This window comes from Oncorhynchus kisutch, linkage group LG6 (assembly GCF_002021735.2).
Source record: "Oncorhynchus kisutch isolate 150728-3 linkage group LG6, Okis_V2, whole genome shotgun sequence".
Taxonomy (NCBI): domain Eukaryota; kingdom Metazoa; phylum Chordata; class Actinopteri; order Salmoniformes; family Salmonidae; genus Oncorhynchus; species Oncorhynchus kisutch.
In genome coordinates, this window is record NC_034179.2 from 79,369,503 (window position 1) to 79,386,341 (window position 16,839).

The following is a 16,839-nucleotide window of genomic DNA, read 5'->3' on the forward strand; positions in this document are numbered from 1 at the left end:
ATCTCTGCAGTTCATCCAGAGTGATCATGGGCCTCTTGGCTGCATCTCTGATCAGTCTTCTCCTTGTATGAGCTGAAAGTTTAGAGGGACGGCCAGGTCTTGGTAGATTTGCAGTGGTCTGATTGAGTTGAGTTAATTGAGTTAATTTTAATTTTTACAGGGACAGTGCACATTAATCAACATTTCAGTAAAAGTGCCGGTTTTAGCCAACCGGCTAATTTTCAACTGCAGTCCCTGGGCAGGTTATTAAAAACAATTACAATATAGACAATAGCAACATAGAACAAGCAAGACATAGCAACATAGGACAAGCAAGACGTAGCATACAGACAGAGCAGCATAAAACAAAAAGCAGCAAGACAAAATTCATAAAAGCAACAAAGTGTTTCCACACCTCACAAGCTACAGACAACAGACAACATGGAGAGTGGCAACACACAGCTAGGGACCATGTTCACAAATCTGATTGACCTTTAGCCATGTCTTCAAGCATTTTGTGAAAGTGTGATATGTGGTGCAGTTATGTGTGTCTGATGGCAGTGTATTCCAGACATGGGAAGCTCTCACAGAGAATGCAGATTTACTAAAGGTGCTTTTCCTTAGGGGAACTATACAGTCACCTCTCATGGCAGACCTTGTGGATCTGCTGCCATATGTCTGGGTTTTCTGTTTAACAAAAATATTGAGTGGAGGGGGAGCCAGGCCATTGAGGATCTTGAATACAAGACATGCGTCGGTGTATTGCACAAGATTTTCCCAACTCAAGAGCTCATGCTTTCTAAGGATGTGACAATGATGATGGCTATTGGGCTTCCTATCAAGCACTTTGAGAGCCTGTTTGTAGACAGACTGAATAGGTTTTATTGTTGTACAGCAAGCTTGGGCCCAACTAGTCAAGCAGTATGTTAAGTGGGGGAGTATCATAGATTTGAAGTACAGTTTTGCTACCTCTGTAGTCAAACAATTTCGTATAAATCGGAAATTAGCTAGGTTGAATTTGGTTATTTGAATTACCTTTTTCACATGCTTTTTAAAAGAGAGGTTGGAATCAAGTATGATGCCAAGGTACTTAAAATCGGATACCACCTGGAGCTTCTCCCCTGACACATAGACATCTGGCTCAGTAGCATCTGTTGCCCTCTTTGTGAAGAACATGATACTCCTTCCATTTCAATATTATCGCTTGCACAGTGCTCCTTGGGATGTTTAAAGCTTGGGAAATCGTTTTTGTATCCAAATCCGGCTTTAAACTTCTTCACAACAGTATCTCGGACCTGCCTGGTGTGTTCCTTGTTCTTCATGATGCTCTCTGCGCTTTTAACGGACCTCTGAGACTATCACAGTGCAGGTGCATTTATACGGAGACTTGATTACACACAGGTGGATTGTATTTATCATCATTAGTCATTTAGGTCAACATTGGATCATTCAGAGATCCTCACTGAACTTCTGGAGAGAGTTTGCTGCACTGAAAGTAAAGGGGCTGAATAATTTTGCACGCCCAATTTTTCAGTTTTTGATTTGTTAAAAAAGTTTGAAATATCCAATAAATGTCGTTCCACTTCATGATTGTGTCCCACTTGTTGTTGATTCTTCACAAAAAAATACAGTTTTATATCTTTATGTTTGAAGCCTGAAATGTGGCAAAAGGTCGCAAAGTTCAAGGGGGCCGAATACTTTCGCAAGGCACTGTATATATGAATCTTTATCTATATAAAGATTGATGATGCTATGTATTGGCCATTGAGAGGCTTTGAAGCCACCTGTCAGCCATATTGGCACTCCCCAATAGGAGCAGTCCTCCATAAGAAGGAATGGAATTCTACAGTATTTACATTAAATGTTTCAAGGACAAAAAATTTTGTTGTAGTGGGGACATTAACATGAGTCATCTCTAAAAAGGACACAATTAGGACATTTATATACAGTACCAATCAACATTTCAGACACCTGCTCATTCCATTTAAAAACTATTTTCTAAATTGTAGAATAATAGTGAAGACTTCAACACTATGGAATAATACATGGAATCATGTAGTAACCAAAAAAAGTGTTAAACAAATCAAAATATATTTTATATTTGAGATTCTTCAAAGTAGCCACACTTTGCCTTGATGATGTCGTGGAAATATACAGTCAATCATATTTCTCAAATACCGGAGCCTGTGAGTTCAAATAGACTTTATTACAGTATAATAAAAGCCGAGCTCGTTCATGAATACAACTACTTTCCAGTCTTGGCACATACTTCTTATACATTTTTCCTCCTTACATCACACCCATAGTTACTCCTCTTAATGACTCATCCCCTCTGGCATTTAGCCACCGTTATCTTATTGCCTTGCACTAAGTTTAGTTTCATATTAGGGAATGGAAACTGTAGAGCCACACCAATAGTTAAAAAATACAGACATATACTCGCCTTAAGACAGGTTGATGCATGTAGGACCATAGCAACAGTCCTTGGCACTTTACAGAAATAACCAGACATGTCATCCTGCTAACTCCTCTGAAAGGGACACCCATGTTCTGGAAAAGACCCAAGAGTTGTAACCATAGCAACAGCACATATTAGGCCATAACACAGTTACAGGAATAACCAGTCGTGTCCACACTCCAGACAGGTGCATGTCTAATGGTGTCTAATGACCCAGAGCACATATAGAGTGCACCCATCTTACTAGCTCTCCTGCAATTAATAATCAACACACATGGTCTGGAAAATGCTCAATAATGACAGCTTTGCATGCTTGGCATTCTCTCAACCAGCTTCGCCTGGAATGCTTTTCCAACCATCTTGAAGGAGTTCCCACATATGCTGAGCACTTGTTGGCTGCATCTCAGTGCCAGAGGCGTCACAACAGACCCTGGTTCGATTCCGGGCTGTATCACAACCGATCTTGATTGGGAGTCCCATAGGGTGGTGCACAATTGGCACAGCGTCGTCCGGGTTAGGGTTTGGCCGAGGTAGACAGTCATTGTAAATAAGAATTTGTTCTTAACTGACTTGCCTAGTAAAATAAAATAAATAAACATCAATAATATTCATGCAATTACAGAATACAGATAATCTTATACATGAATCATGTCCTCTAGGAGGATATCTGTCTATGCTTTTGTGTAGAACCATATTAAAGTCTCCCCCAAATATCAGCTTTGCAGAAGGAAAATGATCTAGGGGTGAATTTGCATTCTCTTTTATATCTTCCGATAGTTTTTAACTTGCATTTCTTGAGTTATAACCAGAAATATTACAAAGTAAGAACTGTTTTCCAGCAGTTTCAATTACAAAAAATACCCAGTGACTTCTTGTATGAGTCTTAGTTGTTAATACAACAACAACAAAAAATGCCCATGCTGAAGATATCTACAGTATATCAGTCCACTAATACAGGACTAGTAAAAGCCCAGTGCACTACTTTTGTGAAAACATTTGAACTAATTGTATTTGAGTGTTTACCAGCATTTGTAATTTGAGTCTGATAATTATCTGTATAAAACAGTTAATATGATAATACTTGTGGAATATAAAAATATTTGCTTGATATCTGTTTTCCAGTTTCTTGAAATACTTTGCAAATGCAATTTATTTCTATGTGAAAACTGAAATGGTCTATTCATTCCTTTTCAATTTTAGTAGGCATTCTTATCCTGGGCAACTTACAGTGGTGAGTGCTGTCACGATTGTTATAAGGAGTGGACCAAGATGCAGCGTGGTACATTTCCATCCTTTTATTTAGAAGAAAACTTAAAGCACAAAAACAATAACGCGAATAAATGAAACGTGACGTGACGCTACATGCAGTGCAGAAAGCAACTCCACACCGCCCACCGTCTCAGGAGGTTCCGGACCGCGGACCGTCGTAGAAGGTTCCGGACCGGGAACCGTCGCCGGAAGCTCCGGACTGGGAACTGTCGCCGGAAGCTCTGGACTGGGAACCGTCGCCGGAAGCTCCGGACTGTGGTTTGTGGTGGGGCCTTCTGTCACGATTGTTATAAGGAGTGGACCAAGATGCTGCGTGGTATGTTTCCATCCTTTTATTTAGAAGAAAAACTTAAAGCACAAAAACAATAAAGTGAATAAACGAACCATGACGCTACATGCAGTGCAGAAAGCAACTCCACACAAACAGAGTCAAGATCCCACAAATACAATGGGGAAATGGCTACCTAAATATGATCCCCAATCAGAGACAACGATAAACATCTGCCTCTGATTGGGAACCATATCAGGCCAACAAAGATATACAATTCCCCTAGATAACCCACCCTTAATCACACCCTGACCCAACCAACATAGAGAATAAACAGCTCTCTATGGTCAGGGTGTGACAAGTCCATACATTTTCATACTTTTCCCCCGTGGGTATCGAACCCACAAATCTAGCATTGTAAGTGCCATGCTCTACCAACTGAGCCACATCATCACACCAAACCACTTGATGTCTCAATGTACTCAATTACTGTATTGTGAATTGTTTTTCTTCATGATGATGGAAAGTCTTCAATTACAGACCTACATGACCAGCCGTACAATTCATTAATGCACATTTACATTGTGGTTTGTAAGGATGGTAAATTACTACTGCACAAAAAGTGGATGTTTCTATATTTCCAGAAAGCCTTTGACACTGTAGGCCATACGTTTTTTTAATACCCTCCACAAAATTGGGAGATTTCTTTATTAACTCAATCAGAACATATACAATGGAAGTAATAGCTCTCTAAAACTTGTCAATGGCACATCACCTAAATTTGAAGTCAACAAAAGAGTGAGGCAAGGTTGCCCAATAGTCCATTCCTCTACCTCTTGATAGCTCCATTTTTACAGTTGAAGTTTACATACACCTTCGCCAAATACAATTAAACTCAGTTTTTCACATTTCCTGACATTTAATCCTAGTAAAAATTCCCTGTCTTAGGTCAGTTAGGATCACCACTTAATTTTAAGAATGTGAAATGTCAGAATAATATTAGAGAGAATGATTTATTTCAGCTTTTATTTCTTTCATCACATTCCCCGTGGGTCAGAAGTTTACATACACTCAATTAGTATTTGGTAGCATTGCCTATAAATTGTTTAACTTGGGTCAAACGTGTTGGGTAGCCTTCCACAAGCTTCCCACAATAAGTTGGAAGAATTTTGGCCCATTCCTCCTGACAGAGCTGGTGTAACTGAGTCAGGTGTGTAGGCCTCCTTGCTCGCACATGCTTTTTCAGTTCTGCCCACAAATGTTCTATGGGATTGATGTCAGAGCTTTGTGATGGCCTCTCCAATACCTTGACTTTGTTGTCCTTAAGCCATTTTCCCACAACTTTGGAAGTATGCTTGGGGTCATTGTCCTTGTTGCTTCAATATACCCACATTATTTTTCATCCTCATGATGCCATCTATTTTGTGAAGTGCACCAGTCCCTCCTGCAGCAAAGCACCCCCCAAGATGGCGTAGCAGTAAGTCGTCCTGTCGTGTCGTGTCCCTGTATATTTTGTTTATATTTTGTTTATTTTTCGTTTTTTTACATTGCTATCCCTTTAAAAACATTTTGCTAAACCTAAGCTTCCAAATACGCTGGATCTTCACAACTAGCTATCTAGCTAAACCGCAACCCCGAATGATTACCCCTGGCTAGCGTTTCCACCCACTTAGCTTGAAGCTAGCCCGGCCTGCGCTACCACCGTTGCATACTCCTGAGCTACAATACCCGGGCCCACGACCGGTCTATCGATGTCACCGCATGAAGAGGAATAAACAGACTCACCCCATCGCGACGTCACCCAAAGGCTAACTCTCTAGCCCTCGCTATCTCCCTGCTTGCTAATTCGGCCTGCTAACTGCTAGCTTGTCCAGCTCCGGTCCGCTAACTGCTACCTTGTCTAGCCCGGGCCTACAAACTGTTAGCTTGTTAGCACAGGCCTGCTAACCGCCTGAATCGCCGCGTCCCAAACGCCCACCGGACCCATATTTACTTTCTATCTCTTTTGACTTTTAATTTGTTTATACCTTCCGGAAACCTGCCTCACCCAATGTGATACGGAATCGCTATTATTTTTTATTTATTTTTAGAACACACTCAAGAACCTCCAGAAGCTAACCAGCTAACTAGCTACAAGCTATTTAGTCATTGTTCGTTTTTTAAAACCTGGATAACACTCGCCAGTCCAGCTTCCCTTCCCCATCCACCGCTGCCCCCTGGACACTGATCTCTTGGCTACATAGCTGATGCACGCTGGACTGTCCATAAATCACGGTACTCCATTCTGCTTGTTTGTTTTATCTGTTGGCCCCGTTGCCTAGTCTACGCCATTTTACCTGCTGTTGTTGTGCTAGCTGATTAGCTGTTGTCTCACCTACTGTTTTAGCTAGCTTTCCCAATTCAACACCTGTGATTACTGTATGCCTCGCTGTATGTCTCTCTCAAATGTCAATATGCCTTGTATACTGTTGTTCAGGTTAGTTATCATTGTTTTAGTTCACAATGGAGCCCCTAGTTCCACTCTTCATACCCCTGATAACTCCTTTGTCCCACCTCCCACACATGCGGTGACCTCACCCATTACTACCAGCATGTCCAGAGATACAACCTCTCTCATCATCACCCAGTGCCTGGGCTTACCTCCGCTGTACCCGCACCCCACCATACCCCTGTCTGCGCATTATGCCCTGAATATATTCTACCATGCCCAGAAACCTGCTCCTCTTATTCTCTGTCCCCAACGCTCTAGGCGACCAGTTTTGATAGCCTTTAGCCGCACCCTCATACTACTCCTTCTCTGTTCCGCGGGTGATGTGGAGGTAAACCCAGGCCCTGCATGTCCCCAGGCACCCTCATTTGTTGACTTCTGTGTTCGAAAAAGCCTTGGTTTCATGCATGTCAACATCAGAAGCCTCCTCCCTAAGTTTGTCTTACTCACTGCTTTAGCACACTCTGCTAACCCTGATGTCCTTGCTGTGTCTGAATCCTGGCTCAGGAAGGCCACCAAAAAGTCAGAGATTTCCATACCCAACTATAACATCTTCCGTCAAGATAGAACTGCCAAAGGGGGAGGAGTTGCAGTTTACTGCAGAGATAGCCTGCAAAGTAATGTCATACTTTCCAGGTCCATACCCAAACAGTTCGAACTACTAATTTTGAAAATTACTCTCTCCAGAAACAAGTCTCTCACGGTTGCCGCCTGCTACCGACCCCCCTCAGCTCCCAGCTGTGCCCTGGACACCATTTGTGAATTGATTGCCCCCCATCTAGCTTCAGAGTTTGTTCTGTTAGGTGACCTAAACTGGGATATGCTTAACACCCCGCCAGTCCTACAATCTAAGCTAGATGCCCTCAATCTCACACAAATCATCAAGGAACCCACCAGGTACAACCCTAACTCTGTAAACAAGGGCACCCTCATAGACGTCATCCTGACCAACTGGCCCTCCAAATACACCTCCGCTGTCTTCAACCAGGATCTCAGCGATCACTGCCTCATTGCCTGTATCCGCTACGGAGCCGCAGTCAAACGACCACCACTCATCACTGTCAAACGCTCCCTAAAACACTTCTGTGAGCAGGCCTTTCTAATCGACCTGGCCCGGGTATCCTGGAAGGACATTGACCTCATCCCGTCAGTTGAGGATGCCTGGTCATTCTTTAAAAGTAACTTCCTCACCATTTTAGATAAGCATGCTCCGTTCAAAAAATGCAGAACTAAGAACAGATACAGCCCTTGGTTCACCCCAGACCTGACTGCCCTCGACCAGCACAAAAACATCCTGTGGCGGACTGCAATAGCATCGAATAGTCCCCGTGATATGCAACTGTTCAGGGAAGTCCGGAACCAATACACGCAGTCAGTCAGGAAAGCTAAGGCCAGCTTCTTCAGGCAGAAGTTTGCATCCTGTAGCTCCAACTCCAAAAAGTTCTGGGACACTGTGAAGTCCATGGAGAACAAGAGCACCTCCTCCCAGCTGCCCACTGCACTGAGGCTAGGTAACACGGTCACCACTGATAAATCCATGATTATCGAAAACTTCAATAAGCATTTCTCAACGGCTGGCCATGCCTTCCGCCTGGCTACTTCAACCTCTGCCAACAGCTCCGCCCCCCCCGCAGCTCCTCGCCCAAGCCTCTCCAGGTTCTCCTTTACCCAAATCCAGATAGCAGATGTTCTGAAAGAGCTGCAAAACCTGGACCCGTACAAATCAGCTGGGCTTGACAATCTGGACCCTCTATTTCTGAAACTATCTGCCACCATTGTCGCAACCCCTATTACCAGCCTGTTCAACCTCTCTTTCATCTCGTCTGAGATCCCCAAGGATTGGAAAGCTGCCGCAGTCATCCCCCTCTTCAAAGGGGGAGACACCCTGGACCCAAACTGTTACAGACCTATATCCATCCTGCCCTGCCTATCTAAGGTCTTCGAAAGCCAAGTCAACAAACAGGTCACTGACCATCTCGAATCCCACCGTACCTTCTCCGCTGTGCAATCTGGTTTCCGAGCCGGTCATGGGTGCACCTCAGCCACACTCAAGGTACTAAACGACATCATAACCGCCATCGATAAAAGACAGTACTGTGCAGCCGTCTTCATCGACCTTGCCAAGGCTTTCGACTCTGTCAATCACCATATTCTTATCGGCAGACTCAGTAGCCTCGGTTTTTCGGATGACTGCCTTGCCTGGTTCACCAATTACTTTGCAGACAGAGTTCAGTGTGTCAAATCGGAGGGCATGCTGTCCGGTCCTCTGGCAGTCTCTATGGGGGTGCCACAGGGTTCAATTCTCGGGCCGACTCTTTTCTCTGTGTATATCAATGATGTTGCTCTTGCTGCGGGCGATTCCCTGATCCACCTCTACGCAGACGACACCATTCTATATACTTTCGGCCCGTCTTTGGACACTGTGCTATCTAACCTCCAAACAAGCTTCAATGCCATACAACACTCCTTCCGTGGCCTCCAACTGCTCTTAAACGCTAGTAAAACCAAATGCATGCTTTTCAACCGGTCGCTGCCTGCACCCGCATGCCCGACTAGCATCACCACCCTGGATGGTTCCGACCTAGAATATGTGGACGTCTATAAGTACCTAGGTGTCTGGCTAGACTGCAAACTCTCCTTCCAGACTCATATCAAACATCTCCAATCGAAAATCAAATCAAGAGTCGGCTTTCTATTCCGCAACAAAGCCTCCTTCACTCAAGCCGCCAAGCTTACCCTAGTAAAACTGACTATCCTACCGATCCTCGACTTCGGCGATGTCATCTACAAAATGGCTTCCAACACTCTACTCAGCAAACTGGATGCAGTCTATCACAGTGCCATCCGTTTTGTCACTAAAGCACCTTATACCACCCACCACTGCGACTTGTATGCTCTAGTCGGCTGGCCCTCGCTACATATTCGTCGCCAGACCCACTGGCTCCAGGTCATCTACAAGTCTATGCTAGGTAAAGCTCCGCCTTATCTCAGCTCACTGGTCACGATGGCAACACCCATCCGTAGCACGCGCTCCAGCAGGTGTATCTCACTGATCATCCCTAAAGCCAACACCTCATTTGGCCGCCTTTCGTTCCAGTACTCTGCTGCCTGTGACTGGAACGAATTGCAAAAATCGCTGAAGTTGGAGACTTTTATCTCCCTCACCAACTTCAAACATCAGCTATCTGAGCAGCTAACCGATCGCTGCAGCTGTACATAGTCTATTGGTAAATAGCCCACCCTTTTCACCTACCTCATCCCCATACTGTTTTTATTTATTAACTTTTCTGCTCTTCTGCACACCAATATCTCTACCTGTACATGACCATCTGATCTTTTATCACTCCAGTGTTAATCTGCAAAATTGTAATTATTTGCCTACCTCCTCATGCCTTTTGCACACATTGTATATAGACCCCCCCTTTGTTTTCTACTGTGTTATTGACTTGTTAATTGTTTACTCCATGTGTAACTCTTTGTTGTATGCTCACACTGCTATGCTTTATCTTGGCCAGGTCGCAGTTGCAAATGAGAACTTGTTCTCAACTAGCCTACCTGGTTAAATAAAGGTGAAATAAAATAAAAATAAAAAAATGATGCTGCCACCCCCGTGCTCACACACGTTGGGATAGTGTTCTTCGGCTTGCAAGTATCCCCATTTTTCCTCCAAACATAATGATGGTCATTATGGCCAAACAGTTCTATTTTTTGTTTCATCAGACCAGAGGACATTTCTCCAAAAAGTACAATCTTTGCCCCCATGTGCAGTTGCAAACCGTAGTCTGGCTTTTTTATGCCGGTTTTGGAGCAGTGGCTACTACCTTGCTGAGGGACCTTTCAGGCTATGTTGATATAGGACTTGTTTTACTGTGGATAGAGATACTTTAGTACCCGTTTCCTCCAGCATCTTCACAAGGTCCTTTGCTGTTGTTCTGGGATGGATTTGCACTTTTCACACCAAAGTACGTTCATCTCTAGGAGACAGAACGCGCCTCCTTCCTGAGCGGTATGACGGCTGCGTGGTGCCATGGTGTTTATACTTGCGTACTATTATTTCTATAGATGAACGTGGTACCTTCAGGCGTTTGGAAATTGCTCCCATGGATGAACCAGACTTTTGGAGGTCTACAAAAGAAATTCTGAGGTCTTGGTGGATTTCTTTTGATTTTCCCATGACGTCAAGCAAAGAGGCACTGAGTTTGAAGGTAGGCCTTGAAATTCATCCACAGGTACACCTCCAATTGACTCAAAATATGTCAATTAGCCTATCAGAAGCTTCTAAAGCCATGACATCATTTTCTGGAATTTTCCAAGCTGTTTAAAGGCACAGTCAACTTAGTGCATGTACACTTCTGACCCACTGGAATTGTGATACAGTGAATTATAAGTGAAATAATCTGTCTGTAAACAATTGTTGGAAAAATGACTTGTCTCATGCACAAAGTAGATGTCCTAACCGACTTGCCAAAACTATAGTTTGTTAACAAGAGATTTGTGGCGTGGTTGAGAAACTAGTTTTAATGACTCCAACCTAAGTGGATGTAAACTTTCGACTTCAACTGTACATCTACTGGTATCCCAGAATTAATTTACAGGTATTAAGATAGATAGATAGATAGATAGATAGATAGATAGATAGATAGATAGATAGATAGATAGATAGATAGATAGATAGATAGATAGATAGATAGATAGATAGATAGATAGATAGATAGATAGATAGATAGATAGATGAAAGAGAAATTAAGATATTCCAATTGGCAGATGATACCACTATTTTTTTAAAACCATTTGGAAGTTCCTCTAGTCCTTGATGTAATTATGACTTTTTCAAAGATCTCAGGTTTAAATCTGAATTTGAAAAAGTGTGACATTTTAGCATTGAAAGGTACTGATATCACTGAAGCTTGCAGTATTCCAATCAAAGACACGAACTCATTTAGGGATAAAAAATTACAAAAGAAAAGGAGAGAAGAACCTTCATCTTTGCCCAGTTGTCTCAGCTATAAAAAATATGTTTAACTCATGGTTAGACAGAGATTTGTCCATTCGAGGAAGAGTTTAGTTGACTAGGGCTTGTCTAGAGCCTCTTATGCATTCTCTTGTCCTGATAGTCCCAAATCTATTTGCTCCCAATTAGATGGAAAAAATAAACCTCACAAAGGGAGAAATATGTTCTTACAAACAATGTGTGAGGGCGTAACATGTTGGATTTCACTACTTTTAACCAAGTCTTAAAAATGTATTGGATAAAGCATTACTTTAACGACCCAAACATATTTTGGTTTACAATACCAAATCTTATTTTCAATATATTTGGTGGTTTAAGTTTCCTTTTGCAGTGTCCTTATGTGGTTGAAAAACGTCCTGTTATACTGGCTGATTTCCACAAACAAATGCTTAATTGTTGGTCCCTTCTATACAAACATCATTTCCCCCCTCATAAGTATGTTATATGGAATAGTCTTGTCATAAAATATAAAAACAAGTCACTGTTTTCGGAACATTTGTTTAGGAAGGATATTTTACTTGTGGGCCAGCTGCTCAACTTCGATGGACATCTGTATATGTACAATCACTTTTTGAGAATGTATCAGCTCACCAAAGGAATATGAAATGGTGTGAAAAGCAATACCAGATGGTGATCTAACACTTGAAACAAACTAGGGTCAATACAGATCCATCACTTGTAAATTCAACCATAGTAATGAACTGTTTCTCAATTAATTGATAAAAAATTTGACAATTAATTCATTATTGAAGCTTTTTACGACAGTGATGTTCCAAAAGCAAAATGTTGGTGGGACTTGCAATGTGTTGTAAATTGGTCAAAATAGCTCATATATATTACCTCTCCAATTAAATTATTTGTAAATATATTATAAATGTTGATGAGAAATGTCAATCTGGGACAGAATCACTTGGGTGTTTGTATTCCAATGTGTGTATGTGACTGTTCTGGGTGGATCTTCAGCTGGACTTGGTAGGGATGTCCATCTGCAAGTGATTGTCTTTTTTATTTTGATAGTCCAAGATTCTCCACTAGAAGTATGTGATGAATTTGATTATAATTCTTGCTAAATATTACATCCATAAAATGCATTTTTTAAAGAACAAAACATCCTAGATTAAATAATTACTTTGCCACATTGAATACTATGCTCTGTAAGAATAAGAAGGTAATGAAATAAATTGATCCTCGTTTAAACTTTTCAAATTGATTTGTCTGTAAAAACCCTCTATTTGTTTCTGTTTTTGTGTTTATCTGTTTGTTTGTGATGTTTTCTGTTACCATTTTTAAGAAGGATGTATGGATTTTTGTAACACATTTGAATTTGTATCCTTCAAAATGTAAGGAATATCAAAAAAAATATTATAAAAAATACTGAGGTACTGTAAATCACTTGAAAAGAGTCTTTATACAGAGTGCCATGAAAAGAGACTTTCCACAGAGTTTCTAAACCCAGAAGCGCAACATCGCGAGAGACTTCCGGGAACGCTTGCGAAACAGACCAGTCCAAGGTTTGGGGTTTGAGAAGTCATTGAGAGAAGTGCATTTTTTTTTTTAATTTCTCGAAATCTAAAGGCACAACTTACATTCGAGGCAATGTCCTAAGTAGTTGAACTTATTACTCCAAACTCATGAGAGTGACAAACTGATACGTTTTCATTTTGGTCAAAAACAACTTTATATACAAGGTTATATAAAAAAGGTTGCTAGATCGAATTCCCGAGCTGACAAGGTACAAATCTGTCGTTCTGCCCCTGAACAAGCTAGTTGACCCACTGTTCATAGGCCGTCATTGTAAATAAGAATGTTCTTAACTGACTTGTCTAGTTAAATAAAGGTTAAATCAAATAAAAAATGATACATGCCATTGATTTGACAGCTTGGACATGCGTAGTAGTATGGCGCGAGACGACTGTTAGACCCGATGACGTGTTTCTACGCATGATCTTAGCTAACCAACTTCGCCATGACATCGCCTACAGGTGTGACCGGGAATTTCAGTGTTAGCCTATCTTCATACTGTACTATCTTTGGTGTTCGTCATAATAAGAACGTGACATCTTTGACCGGGTTCTGAAGCATCCGGTATGTATCACATGATCAGAGAGGAAGCTTAGAGACAAATCTGTCTCCCTCCAGTAGGTGGCGTTTTTTCCCCCACCAATGAGTGTCGAATTTGGCCAACCTAAAAATGAATGGCTTAGTGGATCCATAAGATTTATTTGACCGAATAGAAGTTTCGTAATGCAAAAGTTGTTACGAGTGTACTGATATAAGTAACATGACATCGCGGCAACTTTGAAAAATCACTTTATATAGGCGTTGTCTCGAAATAGCTATGCATATTCATAGCATGGCGAATCTAGTTTATGCCGCATTCAAACAACTGGGAACTCGGAAAATACGAGGTCAAATCATGACGTCAGTGATCTTCAGGTCGGAGCTCAAGAAAGCGGCCCGAGTTCAAATTCAGAGTTGGATGACCGTTTCCCAGTCGTAATTCGTTTTTAAAAATAAATTGCAAGTTATTTTGAACGCACGGAAGTCAGAGATTTACGAGTTCTCAGTTGTTTTGAACGCGGCAGTTGCATATCTCTCCATTTAATACAGGCTTTTGACGTCAACTACAGTCATCGAATATTAAAAATATGATTACAATAATCACATGTATCCACCAATGCAAAGAAAATAGGCCGTTAAGACAGCCCACAGTGCCGCTTTATGGACATCGACTCAATCGTTAGGGCGGAGAGACCTATATATTGTTAGTATATCCAGAATCACGGTGGCGTTCCGAATTTTGTCGTCTCGTGACCTAGTAAATACTAGATAAAGTCATAAACCCCTAAAATTTTTATTTTAAAAATGTTACTTGAACCTTAAACACAATGCTAACCATGTAACTTTAAATTAAGACCAAAAACACATTTTTAGTTTTCATACATTTTTACGATATATTCATTACGACAATTCTGTTGCAAAACATTTCTTTAACGGAAGCAAACGGAACGAAACGGGGGAGGGACCTACCTTGATTTGTCCAATAGAAACTCTCGTTTTGCAACTGTTTGGCTAATGATTACACCCCTGTTGTGCACACAGTCATTGAATGTGCATGAGATAGAAGAATGCACATATAAAGTTTATTGGCGGAGGATGTTTATTTTCTGCCCGAGTTATTTATTATTACCATTCGTTGTCTTGTTGGCTGGAAATTTAGCTTTCTGGTTTAATTACCCTGAAAAAGATTAACTGAACGCAGGTGCGTGTTGTTTACATCTTACTTTGACTTTGCAAGTGCTTGAAAACAATGTCTAGAGATGGTAAACGTAACTAGATAACCAGTTCAACGTTCATACTAAATCTAGTTACAGTGCACATTATGGTACTAGCTACAGTAACGTTAACGTTAGACAGGAGAATGTGTCTAGACAGTGCTAGCTACTTACTGCTGTAGCTCAGTTAGGGCATGTTGTTTAGCTAGCTATCGTTAGGTAACTAACGTTAGCTAGCGTAGTTAACGTTATCTAGTGAGTGCAATACATTTATTCCACATAGCAGCAGATATAAGGGCCTTAGCCAACTACTCACTGGTGTGATGGCATGGAATAGTTATCAGTGCTAGCTAGCTAGCTAGCTATCTGCTTTCTCACAAGGTGTTCTGCATTTTTCCTGACGGCTGTCAGGAAGCTACAGTAAACTAGATGTGTATAAAAGCGGTATCTATGAAAGTGAAACATTGTGATTGGTAGGACACAGTTTTGTGAATAATTTGATTTAGGATTTGCCATTACTGTATCTCCCAGGTTGTGATCTCCAGTATTGGTGCCCATCATGGCAGGAGGCATCACAGAGACCGGGGAGCTCTACTCCCCGTATGTGAGTATCACTATTAGACCCTGCAGTGTTATGCTCATTCTCCTAACTGTTTCATGTCAGGTATTTGGTGTGCATTACTTTTTATTTTACAATATTTTTGTAAAATGTCACTCCAAAAAAAATGTCACTCCATATACGAACTTATACACCATATACGAACTTATACATACGAACAACAACTTCCAGACACACACTAAAAACGACTACATCTCATCTGCCCAGACCCGCATGCTCACACCCCCATCCTTAGTGCCTGTGTTATTGTTTGCCATAGTGCCTGTATTATTGTTTGCCACTTGCCCTGAAATTGTATCAATTTGTTTTTCTCTGTTGCCCATGCCTTTTCAATATTGACATAAATAATTAGATAAAAAAACATGTTAATGATTGGTGTATTGATTTGATTTCCAAGTCTTCAGAGAAAGTTTTTTGAAGATGAGAAGAGAATTGTCCAGCCCATTGGGTGTCTCACTACATCCCCCTATGTCATGTCTTGAAATATGCAGACAGAAGGATTAAAATAAAGTTTACATTGTAATACTTATGACAATCAACTTTCTAGCTCTGCCCACAACTTCCAGACTTTATATAATTCCCAGAAAGCATGGATTATTGAGTCATGATTAGTTTTACACTAAAGTGCTGTAGAATTTGTGAATTTAGTCTTGTGTATATAATACACTGCTCAAAAAAATAAAGGGAACACTTAAACAACACAATGTAACTCCAAGTCAATCACACTTCTCTGAAATCAAACTGTCCACTTAGGAAGCAACACTGACAATACATTTCACATGCTGTTGTGCAAATGGAATAGACCACAGGTGGAAATTATAGGCAATTATCAAGACACCCCCAATAAAGGAGTGGTTCTGCAGGTGGTGACCACAGACCACTTCTCAGTTCCTATGCTTTCTGGCTGATGTTTTGGTCACTTTTGAATGCTGGCAGTGCTTTCACTAGTAGCATGAGACGGAGTCTACAACCCACACAAGTTGCTCAGGTAGTGCAGCTCATCCAGGATGGCACATCAATGCGAGCTGTGGAAAGAAGGTTTCCTGTGTCTGTCAGCGTAGTGTCCAGAGCATCGAGGCGCTACCAGGAGACAGGCCAGTACACCAGGAGACGTGGAGGAGGCCGTAGGAGGGCAACAACCCAGCAGCAGGATCGCTACCTCTGCCTTTGTGCAAGGAGGAGCAGGAGGAGCACTGCCAGAGCCCTGCAAAATGACCTCCAGCAGGCCACAAATGTACATGTGTCTGCTCAAACGGTCAGAAACAGACTCCATGGGGGTGGTATGAGGGCCCAACGTCCACAGGTGGGGGTTGTGCTTACAGCCCAACACCGTGCAGGACGTTTGGCATTTGCCAGAGAACACCAAGATTGGCAAATTTGCCACTGGCGCCCTGTGCTCTTCACAGATGAAAGCAGGTTCACACTGAGCACATGTGACAGACGTGACAGAGTCTGGAGATGCCGTGGAGAAC

The 16,839-nt window shown here is 41.7% G+C and overlaps 1 protein-coding gene across 1 annotated transcript in view; it reads left to right on the forward strand.

The window, feature by feature from the left end:
* Positions 1-14,535: 14,535 nt before the first annotated feature.
* The window catches only part of LOC109893561 (transmembrane protein 104), a 77,055-nt gene continuing 74,751 nt past the window's right edge, over positions 14,536-16,839 (forward strand). Inside the window, exons 1-2 of the mRNA XM_031827797.1 lie at positions 14,536-14,735; positions 15,280-15,352. Coding sequence (XP_031683657.1) covers positions 15,308-15,352 — 45 coding nt within the window. The 5' untranslated portion in view covers positions 14,536-14,735; positions 15,280-15,307. The remainder of the gene's footprint in view (positions 14,736-15,279; positions 15,353-16,839) is intronic.